At 44.8% G+C, this 16,801-nt stretch overlaps 1 protein-coding gene across 1 annotated transcript in view; it reads left to right on the forward strand.

Annotated features, from left to right (window-relative positions):
- The window catches only part of TPH2 (tryptophan hydroxylase 2), a 102,286-nt gene that overhangs the window by 75,924 nt on the left and 9,561 nt on the right, over window positions 1–16,801 (forward strand). Inside the window, exon 9 of the mRNA XM_010840943.1 lies at window positions 15,185–15,280. Within this exon, the coding sequence (XP_010839245.1) occupies window positions 15,185–15,280 (96 nt within the window). The remainder of the gene's footprint in view (window positions 1–15,184; window positions 15,281–16,801) is intronic.

Raw genomic sequence — 16,801 nt, forward strand, 5'->3', positions numbered from 1 at the left:
TTTGAGTTCCTCTTCACTTTCTGCCATAAGGCTGGTGTCATCTGCATATCTGAGGTTATTGATATTTCTCCCGGCAATCTTGATTCCAGCTTGTGCTTCTTCCAGCCCAGCGTTTCTCATGATGTACTCTGCATATAGTTAAATAAGCAGGGTGACAATATACAGCCTTGACGTACTCCTTTTCCTATTTGGAACCAGTCTGTTGTTCCATGTCCAGTTCTAACTGTTGCTTCCTGACCTGCATACAGGTTTCTCAAGAGGCAGGTCCGGTGGTCTGGTAGTCCCATCTCTTTCAGAATTTTCCACAGTTTGTTGTGATCCACACAGTCAAAGGCTTTGGCATAGTCAGTGAAGCAGAAGTAGATGTTTTTCTGGAACTCTTATGCTTTTACGATGATCCTTTAGCAAATCTATTTTGTGCCCATCAAATAATGCATCTGTAGTCAGTGTAAATAGATTGCTGTAGTTTAAAGCAATACAATGTAGTATTTGGTTTGGGGCTTTGTGATATCATTTTTCTAACATAAGCATGATATATTTTATTTCCAGCGCAGCCTGTCTTGTCGTAGTCTCGGCTCTCTGGAGCTTAGCTGTAGTGCTGTTGTTCCTTGGCAAGACTCAAAAGCCTGGGCTTCCTGACATGGCCGGTTTCTAGTGTGTGCTCCTACAGGCTCCTGATACGTCTGTGACGTGCTCCTTGACTGACGCGAGACCCAGTGCAAGCCAGGCCAGGATATCTGTAGGCAAGCTGGACGGGCATCCATCTTTCCAGGAACCCACCAAGCTCATGGTCACAAAGGTGACATAAGCGTCATCTCTAGGGCCTGCAGTCACCAAGAACAGAGGTGAACAGTGTGGTATAGTACCAACAACGTGGGCAGCGGGGATCAGGCACAACTAATTCCAACCCAGTTCTGTCACCCCTGAACTTGCCAGGTAACTCCACCTGTTTTCCCATGTATAAAGTGGGGGGATTTAGCTCTGGTTGTTGCTCAGTTCCGTCACTCAGTCGTGCCTAACTCTGCGACCCCACAGATGGACTGCAGCATGCCAGGCTTCCCTGTCCTTCACCATCCCCCAGAGTTTGCTCAAACTCATGTCTGTTGAGTTGATGATGCCATCCAGCCATCTCATCCTCTGTCGTCCCCTTCTCCTCCTGCCCTCAATCTTTCCCAGCATCAGGGTCTTTTCCAGTGAGTCAGCTCTTTGCATCAGGTGGCCAAAGTGTCGGAGCTTCAGTTTCAGCATCTGTCCTTTCAGTGAATTAGCAGTGGTACATAGTAAGAGTTCAGTAAATGTTATTCATTTATTTTTCTCCGTTTTACAGACAAGAAACCTAAGACTCAGAGAGGCTACATAACTTTCCTAAAGTCAAGGAAATGGCAGAGCCTGCCTTTGAACTTGGTCTTCCGCTCCAAAGTTAAACCCTCAGGCCACCCTGTCACGTTACTGTCACGTTGCCTGCCTCTGCGGGTTGTGGTGAGCACCGTGCGATGCGTTTAGTATGGTGGTAGGGTGTGGGCCACGAGGGTGGCGGTGATTGTTATTAGAGGTAGGGGAGCTCACCTAAGCTGAAATTCTACTTAGGGGTTCAGTTACCTATAGACCTTCATTGTGGCAGGGACCCCAATTCATAGGTAAATCTTTTCAACTCCATTTGCACATAGAGATGGTTAGTGTCGACTCTGAGGGTGAGAGATGATGATGATCGTGGTGTTGGTTAGTGACTGGAAAAGAAACATGACTTCATTAATAAAAACTTAATAGGGCAGCTCAGTGCAACGGGGCGGTGAAAATGGCTCTCCCCACTCAATGTACTTTTCTCTTCAGTTTTCAGACACATAATCATTTCCCAAGATCCTTGGCCTTGCCTGGAAAGAAATAGGTGAGAAAATGCCAGCTCTCTAGTCCTGATGTCTGGGAGGGTGTTGCTTTTCATAACACAGGGATAAAAATAAAATGACCCTTTAAAGGTGGTGGTGACTACCCTCGGGTTACTTGGGAGGCAGTAAAAAGCTTATTCTTCCTACAAGCATCTGAGAGCCTATCTTACAATCGCCGCATCTTGGGAGAATGTGTGATCTGAAGCAGAACATTCCAGGGCATGCAGAAGGATGTATGGCTGAAAACGTGCTCATCAGTCTTCTTCTCCTTCAAGGAGCTCAGAGTTGCTTAGGTTATAAAAGGCAGTTCTTGGGCACCTCCAAACCTATAGCTTTTGCTTAAGTAGGTCTTCCGTGCACAGTAGATTAAGCACATAACGTAATGGAGTGTTGATCCTACACCTGGTATGAAGTGGTGGGTGTGTGGGTGTTTGTGTCCTCAGAGTGAAGTTTAGCCGTTTCAAGGTAGCTGGTTATATAGCAGCGCTTCCCAGGTGGCTCAGTGATGAAGAATATGCCTGCCAGTGCAGGAGACATAAGAGACACTAGCTCGATCCCTGGGTCAAGAAGATCCCCTGGAGAAGGAAATGACAGCCCACTGCAGTATTCTTGCCTGGGAAATCCCATGGACAGAGAAGCCTAGCAGGCTATGGTCTGTGGGGTCACAAAGAGTTGGAGATGAGTGAGCCACTGAGCATGAATGCACAGTTATATAGTAAGTTCAAAAAAGGGTCATTTGGAAAAAAGATGGAATTGCCCTAAAAGAAGAGAGCCAAACTCTGTGGATCACTCTGTTTTGGAGATGGTTCACTGAGGCTCATGCAGTAATCTAGGGTCCAAGCAGTAATACTGAATGTAAGACCAGCTTTTCGTTTGTGAACCCAAAGACCTGAAGGTTCAGAAGACACCAAAAAGGAGCCTATTTGTATTCCTCACGCCCTTTTCAAAGTGAAAGTGAAGTCGCTCAGTCGTGCCCGACTCTTTGCGACCTCATGGATAGTAGCCTGCACCAAGCTCCTCCATCCATGGGATTTTCAAGGCAAGAGTACTGGAGTGGGTTGCCATTACTTTCTCCAGGGAATCTTCCCAACCCAGGGAACGAGCCCAGGTCTCTCACATTGTAGACAGATGCGTTACCGTCTGAGCCACCAGGGAAGTCCGACCTTTTCAAAGTGCTACAGAATTTTGTAAAACAGATCAGATGGATGATCATCTCACAAATTCATCTCCAGAAGAAAATAGTGTCTGTCTGATCTCGTGTGTTATCGGCTGGTCAGTGAAGGTGCAGGCAGGGGTGCTGATAGAAGTTCCTCATGGGTGCTCAGGGTACTTCAGGGGCTGGATTGAGCACAGACCCCTCCATACTCTGACCAAGCACAGTTAGTGTTTTTCTTGGCTTCTTTGCAGTTGGCTGCTGCTACTGCTGCTAAGTCCCTTCAGTCGTGTCTGACTCTGTGTGACCCCATAGATGGCAGCCCACCAGGCTCCCCCGTCCCTGGGATTCTCCAGGCAAGAACACTGGAGTGGGTTGCCACTTCCTTCTCCAATGCATGAAAGTGAAAAGTGAAAGTGAAAGTGAAGTTGCTCAGTTGTGTCTGACTCTCAGCAACCCCATGGACTGCAGCCTACCAGGCTTCTCTGTCCATGGGATTTTCCAGGCAAGAGTACTGGAATGGGGTGCCATCGCCTTCTCCATTCCAGTTGGCTACAGTCTTAGAAACAGCAAACTGAAAAGCTTTCCTCTCAGATGTTAGAATCAGTGAATTTTCAGAATTGTTCCTAGTCATGACAGAGGCCAGAAGCCACCTAGCTACAGGACTGTTCAGCTTCCAGAAGGAGACACCTGCCTGCATGCCAGGTCCTGAAGGCCCCCTCCTTCCTTACTGGCTCGGAGGACCCTCGGCTTTTGGTGAATGAGGTGTAGCGAGAGGTCAAGGGACCGATGCATTTCTGAAGGTATAGGTTAAAAATGATTCGATGGCTACAGTCGTGGGATTTTCATCTTTTCAAAGAGTCTGTAATGTTGGAAAGGGTGCTGAGGGGAGTACTTACTGATCTGGGAGATCAGTGGACCCGGTTGGCTTAGCCTGCTGGGAAATTCTTCTCCATTCACTGTTTCCTCCCTGCCTTCAGTATTTGCCGGGTACCCGCTACATGTCAGGTCGGGGGCAGGAGACCAGCCATGAAACAGCAGCAACGGCAAACACAAGGCAGACTAGCCTTGACCCGAGTCTGGAGGAGGGAGCGGCAGGAAGACTGGAAGTTTCTGTCTGGCTCTGTAAGCGCATCTTCTTCTGGCAGACCAGCAGGAAGTAGGCAGAGAGGCTGAGCATGACGAGAGCATCCCTGGCAGAGGGAGGGCGGTCTTCTAAGGCTTAGGTGGGAAGCTGGAAAGAGCACATCCATCCACACAGCTGCAAACAGTTTTGGGGGCCCGGAGTGGTAGCAGGGTGGGCGGCAAGGAGGGAGGGCAGGCTGCAGATGAGGCTGCAGGAGGCAGGGGCCCTAAGTCCTTGAGGGGCTTTTCTTCTGTCTTTATTTGTTTGGGGCTGTGCTGGATCTTCTTGCTGGCTGGGCTTTCTTTGGTAGTGGCGTGTGGACTGCTCATCGTGGTGGCTTCTCCTATTGCAGAGCATGGGTTCTGGGGCGCTCAGACTTTGGTAGTTGCAGTTCGAGGGCCCGGTAGTTGAGGTTGGTGGGCTCTGGGGCCTGGATGGTGTACTTGTGGCACAGGCGTGGGCTTAGTTGCCCCAAGGCATGTGGGATCTTAGTTTGCGGACCAGGATTGAACCCGTGTCCCCGGCGTTGACAGGTGGATTCTTAACCACTGGACCACCAGGGAAGTCCCAAGGGTCTTTTATGCCATGTGAAGTATGACCTGTACACTAGGCTGGCGGGGACGGTGCTGGTTTGTAACTGGGTCACCACATGGCCCTTGGGACCTGATATTGAGCCCTGGGGGTGGAGCCTGTGGAGTGGATTCTGTTGGAGTTTAGGTGTGGACCAGTGGCTCAGGCGGCCCAGATGTTGGGTGAATGCTTCTCACTCCTGTTAGTCCATGAGCAGGAGGCAGGGGATGAGAGATTAATTTTTTTCTCTTTCTAATTAAAAAATACCATTAAAAACTTGTAAGTGTAAAATGATACCAAGTCAGGTGGTATTTGAAGCTGAAAATGCTCTCAGATAAGCTGAACAAGGGGCCCTAAAACTGAAACGGTCAGAGGGCACGTAAACAAACCATCCATTTGTTCTTATAAGCAACCCGAAAGATAGAGGCAAGGGTAGTTAAACAGACAGAAAAATCTTGCTGAAAACAGTGCTGCTTGAAAATCACCTGTGTTGATGTAGTTTTCAATAAAAGTTGTTTTCTGCTGATGTTTTTTTAATCCTCCCTATGGATGTGCCTAGAGTTGACTCATTGGAAAAGGCTCTGATGCTGGGAGGGATTGGGGGCAAGAGGAGAAGGGGACGACAGAGGATGAGATGGCTGGATGGCATCACCGACTTGATGGACGTGAGTTTGAGTGAACTCCAGGAGTTGGTGATGGACAGGGAGGCCTGGCGTGCTGCGATTCATGGGGTCGCAAAGAGTCGGACACGACTGAGCGACTGATCTGATATGATCTGATGGATGTGCCTCTTATATTTGATGATCAGTTTCCCACAATGTTTGCCATAATATTTCCTCAGAGCGTAGGTTTTTACATTCTAATTCATTCTGTGGCTGTTCTTAACCTAAGACAGGGTATGCTGGTTTCACAATTCAGGGTCACTGTTTTCTAGCTGACAAGACGATACTCAAATCCCAACCTTCCTCTTTTTCTCAACTTCTTTTTGTCTGTCTTGGTTTGAGGAGAACCACTGGCCAAAGAGGCAGTCTCCACTACTCCAGTGGAGCCTGTGAGCCGATCCTTTCCATAATCTGATTTACCTTTAACTTCCTGTTATTCACATTTCAGGTTCCCAAATATTACCCACCCCCAGGTCCTTGATGTTAATTGCTCTTTCAGCAGCTTCCTCTTTTCCTGAAGCTCATCTGAGATCCCATTTATCCTTCAAAGTCCAGCAGAAGCTTCATGTTCCTCGTCTTCTGAGACAGATAAGCCACGCTGCAGTTTCAAGACAGAAATTTGTGATGGCATTAAAACAGCAGAACTTTATTATTACTGTTGTTGCTTTAATATATGTCTTGTCTACCTGTTTGTGTTGTACCTTTCTCAAGACCGTATCTTTAACTGCTTTTGTAATCTCGAGTAGAGCTCGACACAGTAGAACTGGGCAAATATAAATTAAAACAATGTATTAAGTTGTGCTCTGCTATAGTGGTTTTCATTTAGGGGCTTGTGGTGAAATATGAGTGTGGAGATCTAAGTATGGTTATAATCCTGCAGTCATCTGGATGATGATACTAGAATCTAGACAGCAGCTGGCCCCCAAATCTGTGAACACAGGGCGGAAGACTTTTTGCCAAAACACTCCTTTACCAATGGGAGGCTTCGAAATGGGGTGTGGATGGCCTGTGGTTACAGAGTGGCTGTAGCCTGGGACTGCAAAAGACCAGTGTCTTCCAGCTCAAAGTGTCTAGCATTTCTTACACTTTTGTTTCACACAGGAGTAGCCCAGGGTCAGCTAATGAAGACTGCCAACCACCACTTCCCCCACTTTCTGCTTTTCTGAAGCTCAGTTCCAGAGATTGTGCCCAGCCAGGAACACTTGCTCTGCAAACAAAGCCCGGGGGTAATAATCATTGCACCCTAGTGTGATTTGACTTTATATGTGACTCTTGGAGTGTCGACAGTTTAAGTGGTCAAAGAAAGTGCAATAAAAATGGATGTCTGGGAGTTTTCTATCTGTGACCTTTGACTGATGACCTGTGTGGCTTAAGCAGGGCAGCCCCCACTTTTGCTTTTGTTTCCCCGTGTGGATTTGTGTTGCCTTCATATGTCCATCTCAAAGCTTCCCCCTTATCTATCAAACCTCATTCCTGTCCCAATCCTATTATTATTTGCAATTTATTCAAGATTAAGGGAATTTCGGCTATAGGTGTGCAGGTACTTGCTGCTTGTAGACTGAAATTCGATGTGGCTAAAATCCAAACTCTAGTAGCTGGCAACAAGTGGTAGAGGAGTGACTGGGACCTGGATCCTCTTCACTTTTTCAGCAGTTTTTCAAGTGTCTTCTTTGACATGCTAGTTATTCGATGGAAAGATGTTAGAGAAAGGGAGGCTGTGAAACACAGGGCTCTTTTTCTGTATTTTTATCTGCACTTACTGAGGTGCGGATGCCCTGAGAAGAGCATCTTTGTGTGGCCCTCCTTTCTGGGACTGATCTTTTTGTGATGACGTAGGTACCAAAGAGAATGATGCTCATCAGACTTGTGTGGGATCAGGGTACACTAGGTTCAAGCTTCATAGGTACTGAGACCTTATTTTCCAGATCATGAAGAAGTGGTAGTGAGGGGAAGGGTTGGGGGTCAGAGCTTGAAAGAGGGCTGGGGCAGCGTGGCTGGCCGGGGGCATTTGGAAAGTGTTCACAGGTGTTTATACCTGTTCTGGATGTGTCTCAGTATTTCAACAAGGACTGCTGTGCTAGTGTGGCGGACTGGTAGTGGTTCTGCATCTGTAAGTGCTCTTGTTGATGAGGAAAGAATGTTCGATCTGAAGTTAGGAAGCTGGAGCTTGACTCCTAGCTCTGCCAGCCGTGGGCTCAGGAATCTGGGAAGATTCCTGGATCACTGAGACTCAGCTTTCCCAAGGTAGCAGATTTGTAGCAAGATGACGTATGTGTGGACACGTTGTTAAACTGGAGGTCCACTGGCTAAGTTTCCCTGTTATCTTTTCCTTTTTAAAAAATTTATCTTTAATTGGTGGATAATTGCTTTACAATGTTTTGTTGGCTTCTGCCATACAGAACGTGGATCAGCCATAAGGGTGCACATATCCTCTCCCTCCTGAGCCTCCCTCCCCTTCCCTCCTCCTCCCTCTCCCTCCCTCTCCCCAGGCTGTCACAGAGCGCCGTGTTGTGCTCCCGTGTTACACAGTAGCTTCCTGTAGGCTATCTGTTTTACACATGAGGATGTATATGTTCTAATGCTGCTGTCTCAATTCATTCCACGCTGTTACTGTCGTGATTGAACTCTGCTGTTAGGTGAAAACTTCAATTATGAAAGTGTTTAGGGTTGTTTATCCAAGCACCAAATATTGTGTTTTTGTGTCAGATCTGCATTTTGTAAATTTTTCTTGTTCCCATCTCATGTCAGGGTGTGGACTTAGAAGCTACATATTTGAAGTTTATTTGAACTGTGTACTAGATATGGATAAATGGCATCTGAGTGAGGCCTGAGGGATTCTTTTATATGTAAAGCAAATCAAATTTAGCACATAACTTTTTGTTATGTTTAGCACATCTCAGTTAGGGCTGTTTTAGACATTCTTTGCTTGCTTCTTATTTCTTGTCTGTCCTGTATATGCGGATGATGGAATTCCAGATGTGAAATGATGTATGTGATTACTTAGAAGTATGTGCTACCAGCTCAAAAAAAAGCCCCCAATTTTTAGTGAAGGTGGTAGAGAATATACGTCACTCACTTGGGCATTTATTTAACAATTTTTTGGCTGTGCTAGGTCTTCCTTACAGCGTGGACTTTTCTCTAGTTGCAGTGCACATGTTCTCACTGTGGTGACTTTTCTTGTGGCATGGGCTGTAGGTGCTTGGGGTTCAGTAGTTGTGGCTCCCTGGGCTTTAGAGTACAGGCTCAATAGTTGCCCAGCATGTGAGATCTTCCTGGACCAGGGATCGAACCTGTGTCCCCTGCATTGGCGGGGTCTTCACCATTGAGCTACCAGGGAAGCCCTCTCAAGCATTTATTAAATGATGTGTATAAACAAATTTCCTGAACAGAATGAAAGAAGTAAGATATTTGGGCATCTTCCTAGGACTTTGTGCACCATTTAAATCTAATTTAAGAATGCAGACTGAGTATCAGGAAGAGGTTATATAATTATTTCCAGGGATGCAGAGAGATGGGAAAGTAGGAGGCAAAAGAACTCTTCTAGAGAAAGATCAGAACAATAAATTTCTTTTTCATCAAGAGAGAAACGTGTGCATGCATGCTCAGTCATGTCTGACTCTTTGTGAGTCCATGGACTGTAGCATGCCAGGCTCCTCTGTCCATGGAATTTTCCAGGCAAGAATACCAGAAAGGGTTGCCATTTCCTCCTCCAGGGGATCTTCTTGATCCAGGAAGTGTCTCTGGAACCTGCGCCTCTAGGGTCTCCTGAATCAGCAGGCAGATTCTTTACCACTGCACCACCTGGGAAGCCCCCTGAAAAAGGTGTACATCTCTTTAATCCCCTAAAGTAGGAAAGGCAACACACTCCAGTATTCTTGCTTGGAAAATTCCATGGACAGAGGAACGGTGGGCTACAGCCCATGGAGTCACAAAGAGTCAGAAACGACTGAGCTTGCACGGAAGTGCACTCTTTAATTGGAGCATGTGCCTTAGCGAGAGCTTCAGATGTCTAACACCAAACAAAAGAAGGGTATCACAGCATGTCCTTTCGTAAATCATCATGTGGGATCAGGGCTCTCCAGGTGACTTGGTGGTAAGAAACCCATTTGCCAATGCAGAAAACACAGGAAGCATGGGTTTGATCCCTGGGTTGGGAAGGTCCCCTGGAGGAGGAAATGGAAATCCACTCCAGTATCCTTGCCTGGAAGATCCCATGAGCAGAGGAACCTGGCAGGCTGCAGTCCGTGGGGTCACAAAGAGTCAGGCATGGCCGAGTATGAGCACACACGTGTGTGGGATCAGGTGGGTTTTGCAGATGTGTTCAGTGTCAGTGGACTTTGCTCGTTCCTGGTCTCACTGCAGCTCTTAGAACATTTGCCAGAATCATGTCCTACCAGTCATGACCTGAAGATGGCAGCATTGGGTGACCTATCTCATATTCCAAAGCGCCTCACTGCTAGCTCATCCCCTGGCTGCGTTTGGACTTCACGCTGTCACTCAGATCCTCTTCTGCTTAATGACTGTGTGTGTAAATGACTCTGCTTTTCTTCTAGGGAAGAGGTCCGATCTATCATTCTTGTTTTGGTTTTCAGTTAATGATTATGTGTAATTATATTCAAATAAAATATTTATAAATAATTACATATAATTAGTGGTATGTAAAACTTGAATTCATGAATGTCAGCTTTGATGAAAGGTACCCTTCAATTTGGGAGGTGTTAGTCTTAGTATTATTATTTGTTTCTGTTTAAAAGGCATTAGTGGCTAAGACTCTGCAATTCTGTCTTACACAGGAGTTCTTTCAGGGCTCAGTTTTTGTTTTTGTTTTTTTAATAATAGGTAGGATATTTATTTGGTAAGTCTCTAGGGAATATATTACAGATCCACATCTGGTGAGTGCTCTGAGGAAAACAAATTCTAGTTCCTTAAGTTTCAAGAAGCAATTAGCTACCCTTGAATTCTGAAGGGTCTCCAGGGGTAATCCAGTCCAACTCTAAATAGGCTTTGCATTTAAAAAACAGGCAGGGGCTTCCCTCGTGGTCCAGCGGTTCAGACTGCACGCTTCCAATGCAGGGGAGCAGGTTCGATTCCTGGTAGGGGAACTAAGATCCCATGTGCTGCATGGCTTGGCTACAAAAAAGAAAAAAACCACCAGGCAGAAGACATGTGTCATTGCCCTCTCTTCCCCACTGGTGATGTGCTCAGGGTCTTCTGCATTTTGAGGTCTCCACCTAATGAATTTTGAGGTGTTAGAAACAGAAAGAGAAAAATTACCCTGAGCAAGTCCATAATTCAAATCTCAGCCTCAGGTACATTTTACCATTCCTCTTTATCTGTTAGCCACACATGGAGCTGCAAACGGAAAGCTATGTCAAAGCAAAAGGTCTAATTCTTCGGGGAGCAAAGGCTGCAGAAGCAGCATCTAGGCTCATTCCTTGCTCGAGGAGAGCAGGAAACCAGAGGGAAATGCAGTTAGGGAATGAGCAGATGGAACTGTGTAAGGTCAGAGTTTCTGGAAGGATTCCCAGATAAGGGATGGGGCCAGACAGCATTCTAAGCAACAAGGAGGAAGAAACCCAGTGGTTCTTTCCTCTGAGGCTACCCCAATTCTAGAAGCACAAGGACCAAAGACACACTGATAGATTTAGCTTAGAATTTTTAGGTGGGTTGATGCAGACCTTTCAATTCCTGCCTCATGCTAGGTTGGGATGCCAGGTCTGTGTGAAGGCCGTGTGCATGGTGCACCAGATTTTCTTGGGGGCTCTCTCAGTCTACTTTGGTTTAGATCATAATCATGACGATGGATTATGTATGCACTAATGTAGTGTACGGAAAATTAAAAATGCATGTTACAGGCTGACCTAAATGCTCCTGTAGCTGGCTCCACATTTTTATTTTGTTTTCACAAACTCTTCTGTAGTTAATGTTAAGACTCCAAGGATTTCACATCATGTGCTATAGATGCAACATAAATTAGAGAAATAAGCCAAAAACATAGTAAGAAGATGTCATGAGATTCTAGTTTTCCTGATTTAGCCTTTCTTTTCCCCATTTTTTTTTTTTTTTTCTGGTTGTAAGGGAAAATCATGCATCTATTAATCTTTTACCTGGAAACTTTAAAATGTGACAGATGTTGAGCTCATAAAACACTGAGCTCTGGATCTCTTAAATATCACCATGTAGACTGATCCAGGATAAATCACTTCATCTCCTTAAACTTGAGTTTTCCTTTTGTTAAAGAGGCTGAACTTCCAGTCCTCCCGTTCTATGACTGTATGATCACATCGCCATTGTGCCCAGGATTGTACAAAGATTTTTGAGGACTCACTTGAGGACTGTATTTTAACTATTCTTTCTCCTTTGCAATTGAAGTATATTTGACTTACAGTTTTATATTAGTTTCATGTATACAATTTAATAATTCAATGTTTCTATACGTTACAACATGATCATCACCATAAGTCTAATTACCATATGTCACCATACAAAGTTATTACAGTATTATTGACTGTATTTCCTATGCCGTACATTACATCCTTTTATCTTGATTCTTCTCATGACACATCTTAACGTCTCTTATTTTGGATCTTCTCCTGAGGCCTCTGTGACACTGACTTCTCCCAGCCTCCTGCTACCCCTGGCTGAAGTCAAATTCTAAGTGGCTTACCACCCTTGTCTCTTGGCTACAACTGCCTTCCAACTAGTCTCTCTGCTTCCACTGTTGCCTCCCTACGGTCTATGCTTTACCCAGCACCAATATGATCTTTGGAAAAGGAAATCAGAACACATCTTTCTCCTGCCTCAGACCTTCCAATAGCTTCCTGACACCCTTGGAAATACAGATATATCTCTGCCTCAGGCCCTTTGCACTGGCTGTTTACTGGGAACACTCTTTCTCCTAGGTCTTTATACAAATGGCTTTTTCATGTCCTAAAGAAAGGGCCACTTGCAAGCAAGTTGCAGCTTAAACATCCCTCCTGCAGGGAGGCCTTCCCTGACCCTTCCATCTAAAACAGCCATATCCTCTGCTTGATATCTGATGTTACATGATTTTATGATTTATATAGCCAATTTCACCTGACATTATCCTCTAACATATTTTTAATATTTTATTTGTTTATTTATATTCTGCATTTGGTCTCAGTTACCTCATGTGAGGTCTTTGATGTGTGGCACGTGGATTCTCCAGTTGTGAGTGGGCTCAATTGTTGCAGTGCATGGGCTTAGTTGCTCCACGTGGGATATTAGGTCCCCAACCAGGAATCGAACCATATCCCCTGAATTGCAAGGTGGATTCTTAACCACTGGACCATCAGGGAAGCCCCTGTATGTTGCTTTTGTTTTCTTTGTCTCTCCCACGTGGCACACCTGCTTCGTGGGATGGGGTAGTTTGTTCCCTTGTTCTCTGCTGGAGCAGAGTCTGGCATACGCGGGTTTGTAGGAGTGTTTGTAGAATAAGTAGATGAATGAATGGATGGATGTCACAGGCAGGAGACCTACAGCCCAGAGAGGTTGTGGTCACATAGCCAATTAGAAATGAGTATAAGACTCGGGTCTCCTCGTGTGTTTCTTTCCTTTAGATTCTGCTACCTTACAACAAGCCTAATGTAGAAATAATTCAGTCACTATTTGTTTATTTATTCACCAACTATTTACTGAGCTCTTATCATGTTTCTGACACTATTCTACGCCAGTTGTTCTCAACCAGGAGCAATTTTGACCTTCTGGGAACATTTCTCAATCTCTAGAGACATTACTGGTTGTTACAAATGGGGTGGGGATGCTACTGACATCAGAGGACTACTGGGGACAGAGGCCAGGGACGCTGCTGAGCATCCTACAACGTGCAGAACAGCCCCCCAGAGCAAAGAGCTAGCTGTCCTAACGCGTCAGTCCTGCTGAGATTGGGAACCTCTGCTCTAGATGGACAGACAGGGATACCGCTCTCATGGAGCTGATGACAAATAGTACATTTCATACACAAATGAAAATCCATGTAAAAAAGTGATGTGATTGAAAAGAAAGCTCAGTCAGAACAGGGTAAGGAGGAGGCTGGTAGGTGCTGTGGGTGGTGACGAGGTAGGAAGGGCTGTGATCTTAGCTTCTTGGGGAGATAAGTCAGGAAAGTAAGTTTTGCCTCCAGAGGTTCAGCACTGTGACCTGGAATGACCCATCCTTTAGGTGCCGTCCAGGGCTCCAGCATATTGGCCATTCAAGTTCAGAGGTCATCCACATGTAATAAAAATATAAAATGCTTGGGAACTAAGGGAGATCTTAACCTCCAAATAAAAATAGAGCGAACTGCCATAGGCTAGAAATAATTATGATTTTCTGCCCCCTTTCAAGGGGTTTAAATTCTCTTTCTCAGCACCTTCATCGCTCCATCATCAGTGATACAGGACAGCGTTAATTTGATGCATTTTTTAATTGCTCCTTGTCAGCCTCTCACTTTACTTTCAGAGCACAAATAATGTAACTTCAGCTCCTCTCAAAAGTGTGGTGAGTCATTTGGTTGTACAGAGATTTCTGTTTATCTAGGTTGATTTTTGTAGGAACTTAACAGAAGCAAGTGTAGATTTTATCTTGGGGAAACTGTAGTAGCTGATGAAGTTAAAACATGGGTCAATGAAATGGTTCTTACAATATGTGTTTAACCTATATGTGTGTAAGTATGTGGGCTTCCTGGGTGGCTCAGTGGTAGAGAATCCGCCTGCCAGTGCAGGAGACATGGGTTTGATCCCTGGATAGGGAAGATCCTCTGGAGAAGGAAATGGCAGCCCACTCCAGTATTCTTGCCTGGGAAATTCCATGGACAGAGGAACCTGGTGGGCTACATTCCACACGGTCGCAAAGAGTCAGACACGACGGAAGTGATTTAGCATGCACACACACACACATATAAGTGTACACGTTGGCATCTGTTTAAGATTTTGCTAAGAAAATGGTAATTTGGTAGGCACACGCTTGTTTTCTTGGACTCTCCTGGTGTCTTCACCACAATTCTTTACCAAGCATTGGCACATAGTAAGAACTCAACAAATGTTTGCTAAATGAATAAACCAACTGTAAAAATCAGTTTGGGATTATTGAATTCCAAGTTATTTTTCTACATTTACACAGATTTATTTATGTTACTGAACCACAACTTAGTAAATATAGTAGCATATTCTTATGGCGTTATCACTGTGACAGATTCGTTTTTTATAAATCTGTTTTTAAAAAAATGTTTAAATCATTGCAAGGGATATGATTTGACTCATAGGGTTTCTGAATCTAGGAAAAATAAGACTCTTAGCAATTAACACTTTTCCCATATACCTTTAACCTGCTGCTGCTGCTAAGTCACTTCAGTCGTGTCCGACTCTGTGCGCCCCATAGACAGCAGCCCACCAGGTTCCACCGTCCCTGGGATTCTCCAGGCAAGAACACTGGAGTGGGTTGCCATTTCCTTCTCCAATGCATGAAGTGAAAAGTGAAAGGGAAGTCGCTCAGTCGTGTCCGACTCTTAGCGACCCCATGGACTGCAGCCCACCAGGCTCCTCTGTCCGTGGGATTTTCCAGGCAAGAGTACTGGAGTGGGGTGCCATTGCCTTCTCCGACCTTTAACCTAGGGAGGGATTATTAGGCAAGAGAATAATGTCAATAAATCTTGATTCAAATGCATGTACATTGACAGTGCTGAAGAAATTATGCACAGTGCACCATTTTATTTTGGGTGCCCTCTTATTTTACAGAAGAACTTGTTGCCCAGTTCACTGGATGTGTGTCCATTAAAAATTTTTTTTTGCAGTGCTATTTCTTCACGATTGAGTTTGGCCTTTGCAAACAAGAAGGGCAGCTGCGGGCATATGGTGCTGGACTGCTTTCCTCCATTGGAGAATTAAAGGTATGAAGCTGTGAGCAAAATATCCTTCCCAAGAAAACTGGTTCAAGGTCACAGAAAATATTGATTCATCTGTCTGAGCCTCTCTGCTCACAGATACCCCATAAATATTTAGTACAGAGGACTTGGCACCTCATATGTGGGTGCTGACCTAACTTTTTACACTTTTGAAAATGGGTCATGCCTTTCTGGGTTTGTGGTCTGACTCAAATGGATGAGCAGCCATGTGCCCGAATCAACAGGAATGACAAATGTATGTGCAGATGTTGGGTAACAAATGACTGGCCTAAATATGGGGCTGTAAAGTGTGCACTGAGCTGGCAGTGATCCTACTGATATAAAATTTCTTTGTGAGGGTGGCGTGGCTGCTCTCAATTCTGTCACCCCCATGGCACCCATGGATTCCCTACCATCTACTTTCCAAAGGGGAATTTGAGCTTATTTTAGCTTCTTCACAATTGATGTAAATTAAAATATTTATGGGCATTTACAATAAAAAAAAAACACTTAAATGTACATGTGTTCAGAGAGGTATCTAACATGAGCAGTGATGCCTAATGGACGGTATGTATATATGTGTGTATATATATATATCTATCTATATATTTTTTTGCCTTAAAATACAGTATAATAATTTGTTCAGAAATGTTGAGGTCTGGGACATTCTGATCATTTAACTATTCTGGTTAATTAAGAATTTCTATCTGTATACCACTGGGGGATAGCAAGTTTTGATGAGTTTAGAATGCATTGTGATATCTAATCTGGAAATGGTACTGAAAATAATTTAATCTTTCTTTGATTACTCAGACTGAGGTCAGGATTATGGACAGTCCTAGGGTTTTTATTTTGAATATTGATATTCATTACCCTTACAGGATATTTATTATCCTGGGATTATATGTTTACTAGAGCTTTTCACATGTTTGTACTTTTGAAAGATGCAATTTAGCTGTAGCTTTATTGAGTCCACTCACTTTATGACTTCATTCAATTCTCAGATATTTGGTTGAGCACCTACTATGCACCACCTACTTGTGCCAGGCATTGAGGGTGCAAAGACAAATAGTCACGATGAAGAATAAGAGTATGAAGAAGTTAACAGCTCTCTCAAAAGACACTTCAATAAACCTTAGAAGTTTAGGTGCAACATATTAACCCACTTAATTCTCCTAGCAACCCAGTAGGATAAGTAACATCGTCTTCACAGGTAAGGACCTGAGGTGTGTAGGACAGTAAGGAGCGTGTTTACGGTCCCACAGCCAGTAAGTGTCGGAGGTGGTCCTGAGTCCAGGCGGTGTGAGCTCCAGGATCTGAGCCCGCCTCCTGGGATCCCTGCTAAAGGCAGGTGACATTCTAGTGCAGGAGACGAACAACCGAGGTAACACAGACAGTGTGACAAAGGCACCTGTCACATTTCGGCCACGTCTGGGAAGCCTTCCCGGCAAGGGTGCTGCCGCCCATGCGGATTCTGGAGGGGTGGGAAGGATGACTCTGGAGGAGTGGGAAAGGGAGGTGAGATGC

Source organism: Bison bison, unplaced genomic scaffold (genome assembly GCF_000754665.1).
Source record: "Bison bison bison isolate TAMUID 2011002044 unplaced genomic scaffold, Bison_UMD1.0 scf7180017864151, whole genome shotgun sequence".
Taxonomy (NCBI): domain Eukaryota; kingdom Metazoa; phylum Chordata; class Mammalia; order Artiodactyla; family Bovidae; genus Bison; species Bison bison.